This window comes from Vanellus vanellus (genome assembly GCF_965231255.1).
Source record: "Vanellus vanellus genome assembly, chromosome: 2".
In the NCBI taxonomy this organism is placed as follows: Eukaryota; Metazoa; Chordata; class Aves; order Charadriiformes; family Charadriidae; genus Vanellus; species Vanellus vanellus.
The window spans coordinates 152,865,369-152,887,635 of record NC_138906.1 but is presented as its reverse complement, the minus strand read 5'-3'; the positions used below and the strand labels follow the sequence as shown (position 1 = coordinate 152,887,635).

The following is a 22,267-nucleotide window of genomic DNA, read 5'->3' as shown; positions in this document are numbered from 1 at the left end:
AAGGCAGCAATACCTGATGTTGGAGGAGAGAGAGCTTCCTTTAGCATCCCTTGGACTTCCCTATGTTGCTCTCTGCTGCATAATACTCTGCCTATATTTTCTCCTTTAAAGTGAACAAGTGCCTGTGAGAAAAGTGGGTTGCTTTTGACTCAAAGTGCAAGTTTTCTGGAAGAAAAGGAATAAAAAGTCCATGAATTTTAATTTCTTTTTTTTTTCTGAGCCATGGCACTCTGTCTTCCAGCTAATTTAGCTGATGAATTGATAGGATTTATTCTATTTGTTGCCTTTACTCAATGATGACTTTATATTCTAAGACAGCGAGTTTTTCATATTAAAAGCATAGATTCTGAAATACATGCAGATAGCTTTTCTTCCTTCACATGCTCTGCTACTACAACTTTATCTCTGTACCAGAACAGAAATAACGTGTGGTGATAATATCACAAGCTTTTTGCTCATGGAGGAATTCCAAAACTCCACAGAATATTTAGTATAAGTTGAAGCTGTTCTGGAAGTTCCTGGCACCTACAATGGTGATAAGCAAAATATGGCATCTCTCCTTTCCATATTGCGCTATTTTCACACATTAAGGCAAAGTTACAAAAGATAGTTGAGCTCATCTAAAAGCTTGTTGTCACTTATAGAAGCAAATCTGGCTCCCATATTCCTCTGACTTTGGCTGTGTGGTCCTTCCCTTCACTTCCATTGGCTCTGGCACTTAACAGGCATATCCATTTGTGATTATGCTTCCCATTGCTAACTGGGTTTATTTTTAATGGATTAGTTCTTCACCAGGGTGGTTAAATGAACCAGCTCACAGAGGAGTGTACAAATCACTATAACCAGTGTGAAGGTAGTCTCACAACTGTGGGAAAATTTGAAGAAGCAGGCTCCCCTCCTTTGGTGTTTAGGAAGCTCCAAGTTCTGCCATGTACTGTACATCTTTACCCAGCTTTAAGACAATAAGGAGAATAAACTTGGTTGTCATAATGTTCTAGCTGCTAGAAGCTAAAAATATGCACTGCTCGCTTCATCATTTTTTAATTCTAGTTGCTTTAAAAACTTAGAATGTTTTTAAATGCCCTAAAAGTAGTTGTTTTGATAAGTTTTGTTCTGATCAGTTTTTCTATCTAAGGAGTAGACAAATCCTCACCCTAGAGGTTTTTAAAGACTGTATGGCAGTGAGATATCTGGTTCTTCTTACTTACCGTATGAATTTCTTCTTACTATTTTTTATGTATTAAAATAAATTGACTGTTATAGAAAATATAATTATTTATAAAGCCTGTTTCATTTCTGATGCTAAAAAATAGCGTAGAGTTGTATAATAAAAGTTTCACGCTGATAATGGATGGTGGCAGTTTTTAGAAACATGCTTTGTAAAGAATATAATGATCATGGCAGGACCAGATGAGTAATTTATTGTTTAGTTCAAAGCAGCTGTTCAATTAAAAATGTTCAGCCTTGACCTATGATCATTATTTTAAAATAATAGATAGCATGAGCAGTTTTGCATTTTGACAGGGAAAAATTGTCATTTGACAAAAATAAATTAGTTCATAAATCATATGTCAATTTGTTAATGACTTTTTGAACAAAGTATAAGATATTTTTATTAACATTTTCAGTGAGAATAAAACTTCAAACCAGTCAGCCGCTTCTGTTCAATCTTGTTTGCTTTGTTTTATAGGTTATCAAGACAAATTCTATTTACTTATTTTAAACTGATTGAATCAACATATAAAAAGTGTAGGAGTTAATCCTATTCATATTTGAATTGGAATTCTTTTAAAGAAGCCTTTACATTCCTCACTTTCTTCCCAATTCAATGGGCAAGTCACTGCTTCCTCGGAAGGAAAATTGGAAGATCAAACAGCAGTTGAATTTTACCAGGATGCTGCAGATCAAGCTTGCAATACTCTCAGCTGCAATTCAACACCTTTAATAACTTCTCAACTTGTACATGTGCATGCACACATGCACATCCAAAAACTTAAACACTAATTAGATTCAGACTTAATTGTCTATTACTCAGTAGGGAAATGTTTTCCTTTTCCAGTACACTTTTGACATTTCAAAAATGTTTATTCTGAACTGGTGTGTAAGAAAGAACATTAGAGATTTTAGTTGGTTGACCTTGGCTGACTGCCCACCCACTCCATCACTCCCCCTCAACAGCAGGACAGCAAGAGAAAATAAGATTAAAATACTCCTGGGTCAAGATAAAGACGGGGAGAACACTTACCAATTACTGTCACAGCCAAAACAGACTCAACTTGGGGAAAATTAATTTAATTAATTGCCAATTAAAAAGAGAGTTGGGTGATGAGAAACAAAGACAAAAACTAAAACACCTTGCCCCCACCCCCACCCTTCCCAGGCTCAACTTCACTCCATTATTATCTCTTCTACCTTCCCCCTCCCTGAGCAGCAGAGGGGAGACAGGGCATGTGGGGTTGTGGTTGGTCCATATCAGTTCCTCTTTGCTGCTCCTTTCTCCTCAGTCTTTTCCCTGCTCCAGCCTGGGTCGTCTATGGGCTTTCCCAATGTGTGTCATCTCCATGGGATGCAATTACTTCAGGGAATATCTGTCTGCTCTTGTGTGGGGTCCTCCACAAGCTACAGTGCAGATATGTTCTCTAGCATGGTCCTCCATGGGCTGCAGGCGAATCTCTGCTACATTGCCTGGAGCACCTCCTCTTCCTACTCTGACCTTGGTGATCACAGGTCTGTTTCTCACACTTTTTACCCCTCACTGCTTGTGCAGCATTTTGCTCCTTCTTAAATATGTTTACTCAGAGGCATCGACAGCTTTTCTCATGGGTTCAGCTGTGTCCTGCAGTGGGTCTGTTGTGGAGATGGCTGGAACCAGCTGTGTCCAGCATGGGGCAGCCTCTGGCCTCTCCTCACACAGGCTACCCAAAACCTTGACACCTGCATCCAATGCAAACATGAAACACACATGTTGCAGAGCCTCAGTTTATCTCACTGCCCAGAAATTGATTGATTTCTTGAATCGTGAGATTTTCATATCCCTCCTAAAACTCTAGCAATACTTGCGGTGATATAGTGTTAAACTCTGAATTTACTTATTAGTTACATGTCCAATCCCTTTTGGAATCCTTCCAAACTCTAGGTTTAATAAAAGAACTAGTTCAACAAGGTAATTGAACTTCATCTTATCAGTTTTAATTTGCCACTTTTAAATTTCATACATTTTTTTCTATTATTATGAAAGAATTAATATCTTTTTCTTTAAACTAAAATAGTTATTTTTTTAATAAACTCTACCAGAACACTAGCAAAAAGCATGATGCTTGATTATTTGAGTATTATAGGGAAATATATACTGGGTCAATGGAAAAAGTTTGAAGTAGGAAGGATTAAAAAGGAGTCTATTATGATTTTAATTATTCTGGAATATTTTATTTTCTAATGCAATGCTGGGAAAATAGTTAGAACATATTCGCAAAAAGGCAGAAATGCAAAGTATAAGTCATTATTTCTCCCTCCAAAATTCATTAATAAGTGTGAGTAGTGACTTGATTGCCATCATAAGAGATTGTGCAATCCAATTCATCAGAATTCTTTTGAAGCATATTTGATCTTCTCTTGGATCAGCCACTATTGCTCCTTGACTTTTTAGCCTCTGGCATTCTTGGAAATTGCTGTTTGGACATGGTCTGTTCTGCTCAAAGGTCAGAAAGTTATGAATGCATTGGTACATGCATAGAATTTGGATCTGAGAAAAGGCCATGGCATCGAACAGTTAAAGGGAAAATAGTTTTGCATTGACAGTTAAAAGAGGAGTCGGAAATATACAATCATGGACATATTGTTGATGTGATCCATCAGATTAGATATGGGACTCTCAGATCTTCAGAAATTTAAGTTCATATGTACAATGTAAACAGGAGATTTCTTACTCTCAGAAATGTTCTGGTATGCTCATTTTAAAATAATTTCCTTTTATTTAGTATGAAACTTTATTTTTATCATTCTTCTATCTAAACAAGAAACAAAAATAACTCAGAAAACCCAACCCAAATGTATATTAGAAACTATATAAAGTAGGGTGTCTTTGTGTGAATGTAGAAATACTCTTGTAAGATTTGTACAAGAAACAAATAGTAATATGTACCAACAAAAGTTTATAGCTGTTTTATGTAGGAAACAGTTGTTTTTACCACAGTGATGATAAAGAATAAAATTCATTCATTTGTTCTAAGAGTTCTACAATGCAATTTATCTTTCAGCATTGGTTTTGTAGGTTGACTTCTTAGATATTGTGTTTCTCAACTTTGGCTACCTCTACATTTCCTTAGTAGTGGCCTCTGAGCTTTGTTTCCCCCTGTTTTGTCTTGTTTCCCCCTCCCCTCAACTAGAGGCTCTCGGGAGACCTTATTGCAGCCTTTCAGTACTTAAAGGGGCTCATAAGAAAGATGGGAACAGACTTTTTAGTAGGGCCTGTAGCGAAGGGACAAGAAGTAATGGTTTTAAGCTAAAAGAGGGTAGATTCAGACTAGATATCAGGAAGACATATATGTCAATGAGGGTGGTGAAACACTGGCGCAGGCTGCCCAGAGAGGTGGTAGATGCCTCATCCTTGGAAACATTCAAGGTTAGGTTGGACAGGGCTCTGAGCAACCTGATCTAGTTGAAAATGTCCCCCCGCTCATTGCAGGGAGATTTGGACTAGATGACCCTTAAAGGTCCCTTGCAACCCAAATCATTCTATGATTCTTTGTTTTTATTTAAATTAAGAACTGTGAGAGAGAACTGTCTCTCTACAGAGATTAGGGCTTTTAAAACAAGTATGAATCCTGGTCTCTTCTTCTTTGGACTTGTTCCTTCTCTGGGAAAACAGCACTTTCTGACTTCAGTGTGTGTTGTGAGAATAAGCATGTTAGAATCAAAAGGTCCTCTCTCCTTGTGGTAGTTGTGATCACTTAGGTATGCTACCTCAATCCAGGGAAAGAGGCTATTATTACATAGAATAATTTGACTTAGTATGTCTCGTGGACAGTTAAGGATTGTATCTGACTGCTCAGAGAGGCTGAGCCATCTCCATCCTTGTAGATTTTTAAGACTTAACTGTATAAAGCCCGCAGCAACATGTTCTGACCTCAGACCTGGCCCTGCCCTCCTGCCAGGAGGCTGGAATAGACACCTCCTGAGGTCTTTTCCAACCTGATCTATCCTGTTATCTTGTGTTGTGGAATGAATATTTTGGGATATCCAGGCAATTGTTTTATGGTAACTTTCCTGTGTATTTTCCATAATTTCAATAGTTTTCTACTTATTTATTTGGGAAGATAAATGTGATTTTGGGAAACTGCCTGGGAAAGCCAAAACAAAAGTGAAAAAAATTTTTCTCTTGTGGCATTCACCCTGGTTTACAGTGGACACCGAGACAGTAAAAAATACTAAAACAATTAGAGCTGAATCTCAAGCATTAGGCTGTGGAATTTGATATAGAAATCCAATAGCATGAGATATATTCAGACTGTATGCTTTCTGTGTGGAATATGGATTTTCAGTTTCAGGGAAGAAGGAGAATCAAAGGGCTAATATATTATGCCCTGCTTTACAGGTGCATGGTCTTACTCAAAAGCAAAGATATATGTAGACAACTGTTGTAGGTAACTTTATTTTTTAAAGTAATTTAATTTTTTAACTCCTTCATAAACATAAAAGCCCCACTGATGTTTAAATAATGTATTTAATGTCATAGATGTCACCAAAGATCTTGGTAGTGAAATGCATACTTTAATTTTTAAAAGCATATTACCTTGCCTTACCTTGCTTTTCTGTTGACTACCTTTTATGACTGACTGCTACTGCTACTTTATTAGTTTTCAGTGCTTTTGGAACTTTCTACCGGCAGATGCTTAGTTTGCTGTTCAGAGATCAGATGCTTACATGTCTAATGAATTATTATGGAAAAGACATAAGAAAAAAGTTCACAAAATAGACTGAAAGGGAAGAAGATGCTAGATTTTGCATTGTCATGAGAGAGAGCAACCAGAAATATGCCAATAGGGAAATGCATAATTTTAACACGGCAGTCAAAATCTGAGATGCCAAATTGGATACACTGAACATTTAAAATTCATACTTTATTAAGTAATCGTATCTTCTCTTCAATATCTCAGTATTCAAAGTAAGAAAACACTATGACATGTACAAGTAAGGGGATAGGGTCCTCAGAAACAAATATTTAATGAGTAGTGGTAGACAAAAATAAAACTGCCTAGAAAAAATACTGAAGAAACCTTTTATTTCAGTCAACCAGATACTGATTACAGCAAATGCAGTAGCAATTTGGGTGAGAAGAGCACGCTTTTATCTTAGAAAATGCAAATAACCAATCCCTTCTGCTAAGAACATCTATGATTTTATTATTTTTTTTCCCTAATAATCAGAGCTAGCGGGAAAATGTTAGAAAAATTTGGCAGGCAAAAGACCTGATTTCACTAAATTTGAAATTGAATCAGGGTAACATCAGGCGAGTCAGATGTTAAATTTAATCATCTGCTACTAAGAAAATGAATAGAAGTGTATCTGAATACACAAACACACAGACAGGAGTCCACCAGCAAATAATGAATTCATCAGCATGTAGTCCAATAAGACTGAGCCCCAGCAGTACCTTACTAAGTTTAAGTTGTATTTATTTGGTAAGTATTGAATGGTACTGTCTGCATAAATCATAGAATCATAGAATCATAGAATGGTTTAGGTTGCAAAGGACCTCGAAGATCATCGAGTTCCAACCCCCCTGCCATAGGCAGGGACATCTCCCACTAGACCAGGTTGCCCAAGGCCACGTCCAGCCTGGCCTTGAACACCTCCAGGGATGGGGCCTCAACAGCCTCTCTGGGCAACCACTTCCGGTGTCTTACCACCTTCAAAGTGAAAAACTTCTTCCTAATGTTCAGTCTGAACCTGCCCTCTTCCAGTTTAAAGCCATTCCCCCTCGTCCTATCGCTACATGCCCTAGTAAAAGTCCCTCCCCAGCTTTCCTGTAGGCCCCCTTTAGGGACTGGAAGGCCGCAGTAAGATCTCCCCGGAGCCTTCTCTTCTCCAGGCCGAACAGCCCCAACTCGCTCAGCCTCTCCTCATAGGAGAGGTGCTCCAGCCCTTGGATCATCCTCGTGGCTCTCCTCTGGACATGCTCCAGCAGGTCCATGTCCTCCTTCTGTTGGGAACTCCAGAGCTGGACTCCAGGTGGGGTCTCACGAGAGTGGAGTAGAGGGGCAGAATCACCCCCTTTGACCTGCTGGCCACACTTCTGATGCAGCCCAGGATACGATTGGCCTTCTGGGCTGCGATCGCACATTGCTGGCTCATGTTGAGCTTCTCATCAATCAGCACCCACAGGTCCTTCTCCTCAGGGCTGCTCTCCAGCCATTCCCTGTCGAGCCTGTATTTGTGCTTGGGATTGCCCCGACCCAGATGTAAGCACAACCCCTAAGAGATCCCATCTGGCCTCCAGCCCTTCAGAAAAGCATGGGTCTCCTGTTGGTCCAATGTCATCTACCAGGTCTCTGCTGATGTTTCAAATACCTCATGATGTCTAAGATAGAGACACCTGAATCACTCCATTAGGTATTTCGAATGTGGAAAATTGTTGATGCAAATGCAAAGAAATATGCAAATGGATGTAAGAGAGAAAATTGCTGCAGATAAAAAAAAAAAAAAAAAAAACAAAAAACCAGCTCAGCTACTACAGGAGATTTGAATTTTAAATGTGTTTAATATGCAGATGATACCAGCTTAAGGAGATGACTGCTTGTTTTGCATAAGTGTCCTAACTAAAGTTTTGCTTTTAACAGGGTACTCTTTTTTAACTTAGCCATTTAGTTGTGACTGGTCTGAATAAGTGACAATAAGACCTGTGCACATACATTATCTCACAGGCATTTTGCTGCTTACCTGACATTTCTCTCCTGCAGTTACGTACTTGTTATGTTTCATTTTAAATGACAAAGAAAACTATTCTAGCTAATATTTATGACTTTTTGTAGCGTTTTACTTACAAATGAGACTTAATCTCTGAGGTCACTGTACTGTATGACCCAAAGAATAATACTCAAGTATTAGGTTACTTCCATTTTCTGAGCAAATTACATTACATTCCCTTTTGAAAATTTATAGTATCTAACCAAGTGATATTCGCATGTTGTTGTATAATTGCTTATTAAAAAAAAATAATTAATTTTGCATACACTAAACTGCAGATAAAACCTCTGCATTTTTTTATATAAATTTAAGTGTAACAACCGAGTTAAAGAAACAAGCTGAACCTTTCTGAGTGAATGCAGCATAATGGTGGTGACAAAAGGCACACCCCTGAAAGCAGAGTGGTATCAAATGGCTTTAATAATGATCTGTTTTGCATGAGGAGCTGTAATGCTTCCTACTCTAGTAACATATGTGTTCATTTTAAAAATCCCCTACCCATCTAAACTGTGCACATATACCATTCATAAAATTAAATAATTTGGGATAAATATGGGCATCAAGCTTTTCTGCTGGATATGTGTTTATTTCCACAATTCCCTCAAATCCCCTAAATAGTTACCAGCTAGACCTGCTGTGTGCTGCAAATTAAAGTTTTATTCAAATTATTGGCTTGCTTTTATGTTAAGTCAGCTTACTTTTAAGTGGTGATATTTACCAATGAATTAATGTATTTATTGGTTTATGAGTAAGCTAATGGGAAAATTGCATTGATATTGACTTGTTAAAGAATTATCATATGCCCATTTGGGACAGGTAAACATTTTATTAATTTGTTTTATTGTTAGAACAAAAATATATTCTCATAATCAAATAAAAAATGCATTTCCTCAATCTTAAATATTCTGTCAATTATTCTCCATCATTGCATATTAATTTAACTTCTTTAATCTGGTTTTGTTTTAATGACATTATTTGTGTCATTTGAGGCCCCATCCCTGGAAGTGTGATGCTTCATCCCTAGAAGTATTCAAGGCCAGGTTGGATGGTGCTTTGAGTAACCTGATCCAGTGGAAGGTGTCCCTGGAACTAGATGATCTTTAAGGTTCCTTCCAATCTAAACCGTTTTATGATTCTATGAAGATTCCAGTGACAAAAAGTATAGATTTCTGTATACACACTGATGACTTGCTGCATATATATATAGATCTGTATATATACTTCTTTAAATGACATTGCTACTTCTGTTCATGTTTTTAAATGTTCTGGTCATTACGCTGTGAGTAATATTATCTTATCATTTAGCTTTCATACCTGTCATGATTGTAGCCAACAGCATACACTGGCTATTGCAATGTATTCTTCTCTTTTTTCCCCTGGAAAAAAAAAGAGGCAAGCTGTTGTGTTGTGGGTTTTTTTTTGGTTGTTTGGTTGTTTGTTGTTTTTTTTTTTTTTTTCCAAAGATTGCTTAAGAGAAAACAATAATATAACACCCATTAATTTAGAGTATCTGTTAAGAACACCAAGTAGAGAGTCATGAGAGAAAAATAGAACAATATAAAACTTTTTATGATCCCCACAGCAAAGGAGTCTCATGGTAAATTACTGGTACACTATATAGAACTCATCTAAAGTTATCTTAACATTAAAAATAAATAAAACATTTAAAATTGCTAATATCACAATTACAAATATTTTTTAGAAAATCATTTTGAATTCTGGGCTTCTCACCTCTCTCTGTCCTTCCTTCTGGTGAGACTAGAAACACTGATAACAGCAGGGCATAACTTGTTAGTTAATTTTAGAACAAGACAGACTGAATTTCAGTACAGCAGAAAACGTATTAAAGCAACATTAAACACCATTAGCGCTTTCAGTACTTATATCAAGCAAAATTAAAAATATATAGCTTTTCCTCCACTAAAAAATATCAGAGTTTACGTCTTTTTTTAAGCATTACCTTATAAACTGTGCGTTCTGGAATCCTATAAAGATGTATTGCAAAATCTAACATCTCTGTAAATCTTATTTAATACATAGCTGTTTAACAGTCAGTTTCAAACAAAGTAGTAAAGATCTTCGGATGTCGTTTGTACGTGTATACACTAAATTTTATATTTCATATCTAGGACTAAATCAAAACATGATCGTTAATGTCTGTATGGAAAAAAAAAAAAGAAATGGTGAACTTATTCTAGGAATGGAAAGGGAAATAGTAAATCTTGAGCAACCTTTACTAAATTTTATGCTAAGCCTACTTTGAGCAGGAAGTTGGATTGTCTGACCTCCACAGATCCCTTCTGCCCTAATTTTTTCTATAATTATAAATTCAAAGTAATAAGTAAAAACAGGGCTCAACTACAAACACATAAAAGCATATCAATGTTAATCATTAATAAAATAAATCATCTTAATCTGCTACACAATTTTCCACACACAGCTAGCTGGGCTCCAAAGGTATGTCTAGATATCATTGGTGAGTACACACAGCTATATTATTCAACTTGTTCTTTACATATTTTCAACAGATAAATACTATGAGTTTTATTGGTCTGGTAGGAACCCTGATGAGCTTATTTTTCTAGAATAGAGAAAGTAGGTGTTACCATATATACATCAAATGAAAAGAATATGTAGAGCTGAGCCATATCAGCAGTGTTATGAGTACACAAAAATTGTCCTTTCAGCTGTGCCTCAAACACAGTGGTTTTAATAAAACAAAACCAACCAAACAAACAAAAAAAAAGCCCTAGCAACCCTGTAACTCCTTGCAAGAGAGCTTTCTTTATGGATGTATTATTTCACAACATTCTTTGGATTTCTTGTTTGCGTTGAAAGCAGAAATATCTTCCCTGAGGCTAAAGTACATAGCTTAAATAATCTTAAATTCCCTCATTAAAGTGAATCATGGTCCCCTTTCTTTCATCATATTGCTGCAGAAAATTCATCCACTACAAACTTTAACAGAAGTCTCGGTAAAATATATAATCTAATAGATGTTTGAAAAAAACCCAAAATAGGATAAATTGGTTGGTGGTTTGGGTTTTGGCTTGTTTTGCTTGGGTTTTTTTTTTTTTTTTTTTTTTTTTTCATCTATTGATAATCTGGACCATTTTTAAAGTCCAGTTCCTATATCTTACTATCATCTCTGCTAAGTACAGTTTTCTCAAACTGATACACATTATCTGTTTCAGTGTCCATAAAAGCCATTAAAATTTTATATTGATTCCTTAAACTATTATATAAAATTAATTTTCTCAAGTAATATAGACTATATTTCTTTAAGTCAGTTGCCCTTTCCATGATGAAATACCATTTAGAACAGCAACCTGTCACACACAGTTTTATTTTTCAGTCAACTAACACTGAGTTGTGCTTTTTTGTTTTTTTAGGTTAACAGGATTTCATCTTCCTCCACCTGTGACAAGTACAAAATCTGTATTTTCACTGCGCTTGACAAGTGACTTTGCCGTTAGTGCTCATGGGTTTAAAGTTTACTATGAAGGTAAGACATTTTTAACAAAAGAGTCTGGATTTTCTTCTCTGATCTCTATATATGATAAAACTAAATGCCCCACAAAAATGTATACGAATACACATTTATAACTTTTTCCATGTTACAATGTTTACTTTTTATGCAGTCATCCAGGTGCATATCTGAAACCAAAATACTTAAAACTCTACTGTCTATAGTCCCATCCAGACACAAATGTTTTCTGGCCTTTACTTTAGTAATGCCAAGTTCTTTAAATTCTGAAAAACATAATCATAATCTTTCTGGTCCTTCTAAGATACGTCTATTCAAATTACTGCCAAGACATTACTAGTTACTTTTGAATTTCACTCGATAGTTGAATTTATATCTGCAAGATTTATGGACAGATTCTTTCTCACAATTTTGCATAGGAGAAATGCTGACTCAGTTCTCTGAACTGACATAAAGCTAATTCCCTGTTGCAGTTTTCACAACTGTCTACAGTTCTCACACAGGCACTGAAGTAAATGAGCTGGCCCAAATATTCCTGAAGTCCAGAAGTTCATCGTATTGTACGTATGTTCCAGGAAGGATCTTGTTTATGATCAAGCTCACTCTAGTCATGTTTGTAGAGTTGGATTATATCATCCACCCATTATTTTATTTAAGTCCTTGGCACTCACTGGGACTATGAATTCTAACGTGTTTATAACATATAAACAGAAACAGTTGTGGGGGTTTTTTTGTTGGTTTTTTTTTTTTTTTTTTTTCTAATTGCTGTAAAGAGACTTGATCTTTCTGATTCCATTAAGTGTCTCTGTCAGCAAGCCAGGGGCTGTAGTAAACTGCCTGGAGAAGCTTCGAGGACATTGTTGTACACTGCTCAGTCCCATCTGCAACAGAAACTGATGTCAGTAACTAGCTGAGTAACACTGTGGTAGTCAGGAAAATATCCAAAAACCGGTAATGAAATGAAGGCCTGCCACAGAAATACAGCCCTATATTATTACTCTGTAGTAAAAAGTCTATAGCCATTGGCATAGTTTACCTTCAGGTGTGACACATTAGAATGCTACTTCATATAGAAATTACCTCCTGCATGTACTTACATCAAGATGTGAAATGAAAAACACAAAATAATTTCCAGGCCTTATTTGACCCTTGAGTTATTACAGAAAATAAATGAGGTGATTACAAACACTTTTTCTCTGGCTTGCACATAAGCAAGAGGTAATTTTCAAAACAGAAATTCAAGCTATGTGTAACTGATTTTGGCTGGGTTATAGCTACTTTGTAGTCTGTTAGTTCAAGCTAAGAGTAACAATTGTTTTTGGCTAGCTTATAGCTACTCTGTCATCTTAATTTTTGAAGTGTTCAGTAACTTTGTTCAACAGCAGCTTTATTACAAAAAAAGTTATATAGAAATGTACTATACAATTCCTACGGATTTTTAACTATGCAAAATGTAGTATATACGTCTCATGGATGTTAGGAAATTATGTATCATTTTTTATCATTGATTTGGTGCCATAAATTGGGATATCTAAATTCATTTTGTATGGTATCAGCTCCTGTTCTTATACATTGTTTGCCAAAAGGTTTTGCACTACTAATGCTAACAGATACTGTACTATGTATTTCAGTTATGACAGAAAATTATTAAACCTAAAATGGAAGATCACCAATAGAATTCAGTTTGCAGATATGACTGATTCCTCACAGAGTTCCTTTCTAAGCTAAAATAACATGCTGATTAAGACAACTCAGGCTCCTAAATCACTGTTAAGTGTGGTGAAATTTTATCTTCAACTACAGAAATCAGCATTTTAGAAGAAAACATAAACTTGTTACCCTGAATTTGATGCTCATCTTTTTTTTGAATCTGAGGCTTTATTTTGTGAAATCAGGAATATTGAAAGAAGTTAGGCTAGACCCCAGAGTTTTAGTTCACCGGAGTCTCCCTTCCCATGGTTAGATCTGCTTTTTTAAGAGCTGCATCAAGGCAGCTTCATTCAGTGAGAATTTTTTTCTTTCAGCTCCTGTTTTTCTGACTTCCTATGAAGCTACCTGTCTTTATAACCAGCTAGCAAAGAAATAAAATTCATTACGCTACATTCATTTCACACATCATTCCTTGACATGAGAGAATAGGTGTATTTAAATGATAATCATATCAGGGCAATCTCCATTTCTGTTCTTGTACTCTTTGTGAATGTGTATAACCCTGCAATCAACATTTTCAGATCTGGTTCTACCTAGTATCCAATTTTCAGAAATTTTGATTGCCCAGTAGCTCCTTTTTAGCTTCCTGATGAAACATCTGCATGCTTAGTACCCCTAAATATCAGACCACATACTTAAGTGCTTCATTATGGATTTGTAATTTGAAACCTAAGACAGAAATGATTAGCAACCTATCATTGCAATAAAGCAAAATGATAGGCAGAGACAGCATGAGAGGGCAGGATGAGCAGTACAGACATATATCTGAAGGGATTAGATCCAGGTGTGATTTGAAAAAGAAGGAACATACCTTTCATAATCAGTGATCATTTAAAATACTTTCCTGTGAAATGTTTGGAAATAGAAGACATAGACAGATGGTTATATGAGATGTATTACTGTTCACTTTCTTAAAAACAAAAAAACAAAAAAACAAAACAAACAACCAAAAAAACCCCCACAAATAAACAAAGCCCACCAACGTCTCTTTCTCTGACCTCCTATCCTCCTTGACATATTTGCAGTTGAGCTGAAAGTTGACAAGAAACTCCAGAGTACCTGACAGAATCGGTAGAAAATATGAATCTACTGTGGACCTTCTTGATGATAACATAGAGGAACATATTAATTTTCTGGTATCCTGAGAATAAAAACGTGTATGAAAAGATAGAAAATTGTATCATCAATAGAACTACCATGCTGGGCCATCATCGGCCATCATTGGCCCTGCAATTGCATCCAGTCAAAGTACACAATAGATGACAGAAATACCCCCTCTGACTTCCTACCATCAATACTATAATACTTAGTCTGTATCCTCTGTCCCTCCATCCCTCTCTCCATCTCTCCTTCTTCTTCTCCTTCTCACCTTCTATCATAGTTGCGTTAGCTTATGTTTCTCTATTATTTGGAAAAGAACACATCTGAGAAATACACCTTTATGTATAGCACAATACCCCTGGAGATAAAGGATTTCATGAGAGAAAACTGAAACAGATTACTCAAAGACAAAGACTTCACTGACAGTGACAACAGAAAATGGTGAGATGCATTGAAAATTAAGGAGGGATTTTAAGAAAAAAACTTGAGCTACAATTTAAAAGAAAAAATAAATTTTAAAATTAAAATTTAAAAACTTGAGCTACAAAATTACCAGCAACAATTTATCATTTCATCACTGTCTAGCAACACAGCTTTGCTGGCTGGAGTGAGAAATGGGGGAGTTACAAATCTGCTGTTTCCATGTCTTTTTTTTTTTCTGGAGAGATTTCTGGCATTTTTTTTTTTCATTTTTTTTTTTTAGTAGCTTTCAGGGCCTGTACAACACATATAGGTATTAACGTAGAGAGAAGAAACGCTATACTTATCCTTTATTTGATCATTTAGGCCAAGTCACAGTGTAGCTCTGTCCTTTTAGCTTTATTTCTGATGAGATTATTTTTGTTTCAGAATAGAAGAATTTAATGCACTTTTCCATTTCCTGTTGTCCTGAGATACATAAGCAGCTTTATTCATTGAGAGCACAGGATGGGAAATACAGCTGCTACAAAATAAAGCAACATAGCAGCTTGGCCCATGCAGCAAGGGGCTTCAGTGAATCTTGTCCTGCTTTGAACAGTGGTTCCTTTTGTTTTTACTAGGTTATTTTACAGCTATTAAACAGGTAGCTGACATTGTTAAAATCATTGACTTCATTAACAAATTTACTGCTAGAATTTACGGTAAGCTTTATTCAAGGCGTATGTGATAGACATCTTTGTGTTATCCTATTGATCATAGGGAAGAAAAAAAGAACTTAATATATAGATTATTCTCATAGTGAAAACTCTGAATGTCCTGGAGATAAATCACAATTATTTCTAATATTGTTAAGAAATATAATTTTATTTGCTTTGCAGTGCTACACATCTTTCTAAAGCTGATTTACAAAACTGAATTATTAGACACTGTATAAATAATGAAATAGTCTTTGTACTGGAGTGGTGCTATAGGAATTCAACAATTCTGCTGAAAGGCTTTTGAGATGGGTTTGAGAGCAATGTTAGAAATTTCAAGACTGATCTCATCTTTATGGATAATGGAGGGGACAGGAAAGAAGGGAGCAGATGGTGTTTATTAACAGAATAGGATTTCCATCTAGTGACTTCTAGGGACCTATCATGCATTTCTTTCAGCGATATTAAGAAAAATTGGTAGCTGATGTACAGGATTATTGAAGCATGTAGATCAGAAATACTAGTAGGACTTAAATGTGCCAGGATGTGGATGCTAAAAATAATTTTGGCAGTTGGTATGGAGCTACAGAATGTGAACAAATAGGATCATTTATTTTTAGCTGTTCTGCATAGTAGAATTCAGAAATGTGGTTACACATAATCTAAATCTTGGTTTTAGGTAAGGTTCATGAAATACTAGCTGTATTAAGCTAATAATATCACTACTGATTTCATATAAAAATTTAAACGAGTACTAATCAATTGTTGGTTGGAGTGGTCTCTATGAAAGGTCTGCCCAAAACACATTTACCAGGCTGGAGTTGTAAAAGACACAGACTTTAATCTGTAAAGTTGTCACCAGGCGTACTACCTGATAGATACTACAGGCGTTTTGTTGGTGTTCAGATTTTGTCATAGCTATTTTGGGTATGGCTGCCCTCTGTCATAAAATTGCTTCAGCAAGCTCTTAATAAAAATGGAATTAAATTGAGTTTGCCTAGTTTTTCTTAAAAAAAAAAAAAAAAAAAACAAACAAAAAACACCCACAAAGAAATGAAAAGAATATTTAAAATAGGGAATGCTTAAATTACCTCAGCATATATATTCATCATGGAAACTCCTATTTTGAAAATGAAACTTACTAAATCTAACAAGGAAACGTATTAAACGTAAGAAGCCAATCTAAAGTCCAAATTTTTACTTCCGTTCAACCTGTTGGATAACAAGAAAAGAAAAGGTGCTGGAGTTTCTTTCTTTTTGCTGAATGTATCTGTTGTGTTTTCTGGGATGTAACATCAAATTATCTAGCGTATACTTCTGGTCTTGGAATACCAGAATTGGAATTGTGGATGGAAAACACCCCAACAATGCCTGTTCATAGACTTGTATCTGCTATCCACAGCATGTGATGCAGAAATAAAATGGTTGTCTATTCAGGGAAATAGCAAACATGAAAGATGCTTATCAAGCTTTGACTTTATTGCATGACTCTTCAAGAAAGCCATTAATGTGTTTGGTAGTTCTGAACTCCCTTGGTATAAGGAAGGAAAAGGGAAAGTTACGATTTGCAATATTTTTTAATTAATTTAGTAAATGAAGGGGAGTTATCAAATAATAATTAAAGTTGAGATAAAGAATAAACAAATATGTAAGCTATAAAATATGGTACTAGGTCATGTTGCAAACTGATTTTTGTATATTGATGCATTTGCAGTGTAACTACACTAAAAAAATAAATTTGCACAAATTTCATGCTGTGATTAACAATAGTAGAATATTATTCTGCTTTTGATCATATTATTGATACTTCAGCATCAATCCAGACAAGAAAAAGCATAACAAGAATTTTACCCTATTAAAATTTTCAAAACACCTCGAATATTTTACCTGGTAAAACTATAAATCAATATTGTTTCCCATGTACCGTACAGGGATGTATAGCCACGTGACATCTTCCTAGCCAATGTTTTTTAAAATCATAAGTAACATTTCCAAAATACAATCTGTCAGTTAATACTTAATATTGCCACTAAATAAAATAAATATTGGCTGGGAAAATACTTTTTTTTCCAGTTGATCCATTGTAGCCTGTGTGTCACAATACATCACTGCCTCAGTACTATCATGCTAATCCTATTGCCAGAAGTACTTGTAATGCTGTAACATAGAAGGGAATAACTCGTTATGACATGAACACCAGGTTGCCTTGTTGTTTATTAATTTTAAATATGTTACTTATATGTTTTATTTTTCCCACCAGTCCTGTATAGATCCAGAAAGAGTGAAGGAAAATAGACCTGTGGGCTTAATCTGTTTACTTTTTATTGCCTTTCACACCATTGTCTTGATACTGCAATCACTAATTTGGATTTCACTAAAGAATAACTTCTGGAAACAAATTCAGCTCTTGAAGACATTAAGATTTCAGAAAACTATCACTTTCTTTGATTCCACTGATCACCCTGCCCCACTTAGATGTCAGACTTTTTAACTTTGATTTTTAAACTTCCTGTCACTGACTCTCGTTCTGCTTTTATCTGCTAATTTACAGAGCCCTTAGTATTAACATCTGCTAGTTCTTATGTTAGGTTCTCAAGTACTGCAATAAAATCACATACTTCAGAGTATCCTGTGTCTTTAATATGAGCTTTTAAAGTCTTAACATAAAGGTTTTTGTACCAAATCACAAAGTATTTTGTGCTATTCTTCTGCATTTTCATCATTCTGTGAATGTTGTGATGTCTGTGTGAAAAACAGATCTGGTCAGTACGCTGGGCTGGCTGAGCCCTGCACCTAATCACCACTATCTGTCCTATCTTCTTATTAAATCCTTTTTTAAAGCTCAGTGCAATCTCAATCTCTATCCTGTGTGTGTGAGGGCTTCAAGGGCTGCGTGCCAGCTACTGGAGCCAGACTGTGGCAGTAGGTGCCCCTGGCCTGTGGTATCAGCTACTGGAGCGAGTGGAGACTTGGTGCCTGCTACTGGAGTGGGTGAGGGTTTTGGCTGCCATTCACTGGGGTGGGAACAGTGTCTGTTTTCCCCTGGCCTTTTCACTACCAGCATGCTTACAGGATCCCTTTGTATAATCCGTAAAACCCCTTACTAACATTAGTGCCCTTGGACTTTGGCCTTCTTCATTTTGTCCGCAAGTACTGAAGCAACATTTTTATGTTCCTTTCTTGTTGTCTGTTCTTTTTTCTAGGTGCTTTGGGTTTTTTTGTGTCTGTACTTCTTTGCATTTTAGTTCACTAAGAAGCTCCCTTGTTAGCCTCATGAGTCATTTACCAAAGTTCACTTCCCCTCAAAATAGTTGGTTGTCTTTTAAAAAAATCAGCCATCTCTCTGGCTGCCCTTCATAATTGCTTCCCAGGAGACTCTGCCTAATGATTCCCCAAATAAATCTAAATGCGATGTCTTAAAATCTAACATTCCAATTTTACTCCTTACTACCCAGCCTCCTGCCTAATCCTGGGCTCAATTTTCTTCTCTTCTACTTTGTAGTTAGGCCCCTGGCCCCTGACAAGACTAGTTTTAAAGGCCCTCCTTTTGAGGTAAGCAAGTCTGCTTGTGGTTATGTTCTTCTCTGACTCAACAAGGTGATTTTGTTTCTTCCCAACAGTCCTACTTCATCTTCAGATGAGGTACCATGATTAAGGTCAAACCCTTGAAGAAAACTGTGTAGCTAGGCATTGGTGTCCTGTGTGTGCTTGCTTATAGCCAGAGCTTTTCTCCTAACCAGAAGAACTGATAGGAATACCAACACCATCTGGGATTATACCCCCTCTGCTCTTCCCCTCAGAATCCCATACCAACCTTTGATCTGCTTAAGGTTTCTTTCCCTTGGCCACGTTATTACCACTCACGTGGGTGAAAAGCATGAAGTAGCAGTTGTGAAGCTGAACAAAGAGCAATTGCTCTGTGAAATTATGGGTCTGGGCTCCAGGCCAGAAGCACACTGTCCAAGACGATGGGTCTGGCTTGCAGGCAGGGGACTGTGCCATGCAGGAGGGAGTGTCTAACCACTAGTACCTCTCAAAGACTCAGTGACTTTTATGGCTGTGTCACTTTATTAACAGCATGCAAAAATGTGGTTAAGCATTGTTCCTGCTGCCAAGCATTTTCCATCCTATTTTAAAGAGAATACGTGTGATAAATTCATCTAGATAGACTTCTCTTCCTTGTTCTTTCATTTACAAAATAACATATCATTTGTAGGAAAAAAGCTCATGCACATGTGCTTGATTATAGACCCAGTGTTTTATTCTACCATAACTACTGGTTGGACTTTTGCTGTTGTCTGTTGGATGCTAAATTTTCTTTGCTACATCTCAATAAATAAATAAATAAATAAATAAGTTGATTGATTAGAGAACAGAAACATGCATATTTTTGTTCCGGGCGAAATGAATGGAAATATATCCATTTGTTTTAACATCTGCAAAAAAAGTCATTATTTGAAAGTTAAAAACCAATGAGTAACCTATCATTTCATCTGCCTTAAGAAATATTTAATTATTGGAAGAAAAAAAATGTCTCTCCCTTAGTATGGAAAAATCCACTTACTATTTCAATGTTCTGTTTAATTTATTTCTTTCAGAATAATGTTGTTAAATAAGCCATATTTGTCAACCTATGGTACTGTAATTTATCATTTTGATACAAGCCTCATATTGAAGTTTAACTAAGACAGTGATTAATTTGAGATCTTAATTATATGTCAGCCTTGCTTTACTTTTTTCTTATATTTTCAATGTCATTTTTCATGAAAAAAAAATTAATATACACTGCAAGTCTTGAAAGAAATTTCTCAAGAGATTCTGAGGTTTTCTTTGTGAACTCATATTCTTCAGCTACTGGACTGTCATATTATTAAGATAAGTACAGTACCCTGACAAAAGCAAATCTTAAGGAAATCTAATTTAAGATTCACATTTTGATCCCCTGTCTAGACAAGTAGTGATAACTCTAATCCAATATAGTTGAAACAGTATTCTGTAGGAACTAATATACTGCTCATTAAAGTATCAAATTAAATGCGCCTCCATGTTTATAAGCAGTTTCTTCCTTCATGCTTTTCCTAAGTTACAGCTCAATAAAATTTTGAAGTAGTAATACACAATAGAAGACTTTGAAATATCCATAAAGTTCATAAAAATGGAGCTACTGATAGGTGACACTTGTACCTTTAGAAGTACACGGCTGAATGCTTCATCCCTCATTTAGTATTTGATAGAATTTTGGCTTTAGTTTGTATCAGCTTTGATAGAACTTCTGTATCAATAATACCAAAATACACAGATCTGCAAGAACAGGTTCAGTATGCTCAACATGGAATCTTAAAAACTCTTCAAGTCAGTAGGAAACTCTGTAGGTGGACACTGTTCTGTCAGTGTGCCTCCAAGGAATAAGCGTTCTTAGTTCTTTTAGGACCAGATATCATTGCCACGTGCAGCATCCCAATTCCCAGTCTCTCTAAAGCGATAACCAACACTGATGTACTTAGTGGTAGTTGTAGAGGTGATTTTGTGATGAAGATATGCATTATCCGGGAAATTATTTGAAACCACAGGCTAAGAAAATGCTACTAAACTATGGCTTCTCAACATGAGTGTTTGTCTCCAGGTCTAAATTGGTGATGTAGAAATGAAAGCCTGTGCTGTACGCTTATTCCTTTCAGCACCCCGTCTCTCTAGTTTACTAGTTATTAGTAAGTAGACAAATACAAAAATAAGATGCTTATAGACAAGTAGCGTTGCAAAATAACAACATGCTATGTCATCTTTAATTACAGTGTAGCATTGCTCAATCCTGTACTTGTCACAAGGGGTCTCATTGCAAGCAATAAGAATGTGTTATTCTGGGCATGGAGCATCTTAATATGGAAAAAAAATTCTACTTCCATCCACAATTCTGCTGCTGTCACGTCTAAAATACATTCCAACTTCACATATTGTTTAGGTGCAATAAATACAGACTTATACCTCAACCTTTTCCAAGGCTCTGCTGTCACTTAAAAGGATCTTTTAAATACATTTATTTATTTGTTATTCATAGAATGCCTTTTAAAGCAAACAATAAAATAATATTTAATAAACCCAGGAAAAGTTGCTCAAAACCGAGGAGTTAATTGGACAAAAGAAATCAAAAGAAGAAATTCTTGGAAGATGATAGTAGAAAAGGAGACGGAAGCTAAGTGTTGATAAAACAGACTTGGTTATAACTGCAAAATTGTACAAAAACTCTTACAGCATAGTTTCTCACATTACTGTTGGTTGGCAACACGTTTCAATTTTAACTAATGGACCAAGGCAAATAAGCACAGTATTCGAGTTTTCAGAGGGGTAGCAATCAAACTGATAGGATTAAGCCATAACTAGAGAGCAGGCAGAGGGATTGAAAAAGTAGTGGAGACAATATTACTTGAATTTTAGTATTAACTATCATAATTGCTTTTGAGGTGCTACGGATTTAGTGTGGTCCCCAGCCTCATGTTCCTTTCTCACTTCCAGTTTGCTCACTGTAGGACTCACACGGCTCTGTAGGGAGCCAGATCAGGGAACTAGTATGGATGAACACATATAATTTTGTTTCCTCTGTATTATTCTCTTATCCTTTTCTCTGGTCCAGCCTGCTGCATGGCTCACAAATACTATCAGCATGAATGAAATACATACAGTTGGTGGCATGAAAAAACACTGCTCCTTTGACAACAGCCCATTTACCTTAATTTAAAATATTTATCAAGCTGCATCTTGATGCAACATGTGTAATGCAGAATGACAATAGGAGATTATAACAGTCTTACAGTTGTAAATTGTGTCACCACTTTTCTGCTTTTCTATTGCGTAACACCTGCTAGCAGATTTACTGAGTACACAAAACTGGCTC

The 22,267-nt window shown here is 36.0% G+C and overlaps 1 protein-coding gene across 3 annotated transcripts in view; it reads left to right on the top strand.

Annotated features, from left to right (window-relative positions):
- Positions 1-22,267, top strand: part of CSMD3 (CUB and Sushi multiple domains 3) — a gene marked incomplete at both ends in the record, with an annotated part of 716,885 nt that overhangs the window by 102,179 nt on the left and 592,439 nt on the right. For all 3 annotated transcript variants that reach the window (XM_082479076.1, XM_082479075.1, XM_082479074.1), the window contains one exon: positions 11,358-11,470. In XM_082479076.1, coding sequence (XP_082335202.1) covers positions 11,358-11,470 — 113 coding nt within the window. The remainder of the gene's footprint in view (positions 1-11,357; positions 11,471-22,267) is intronic.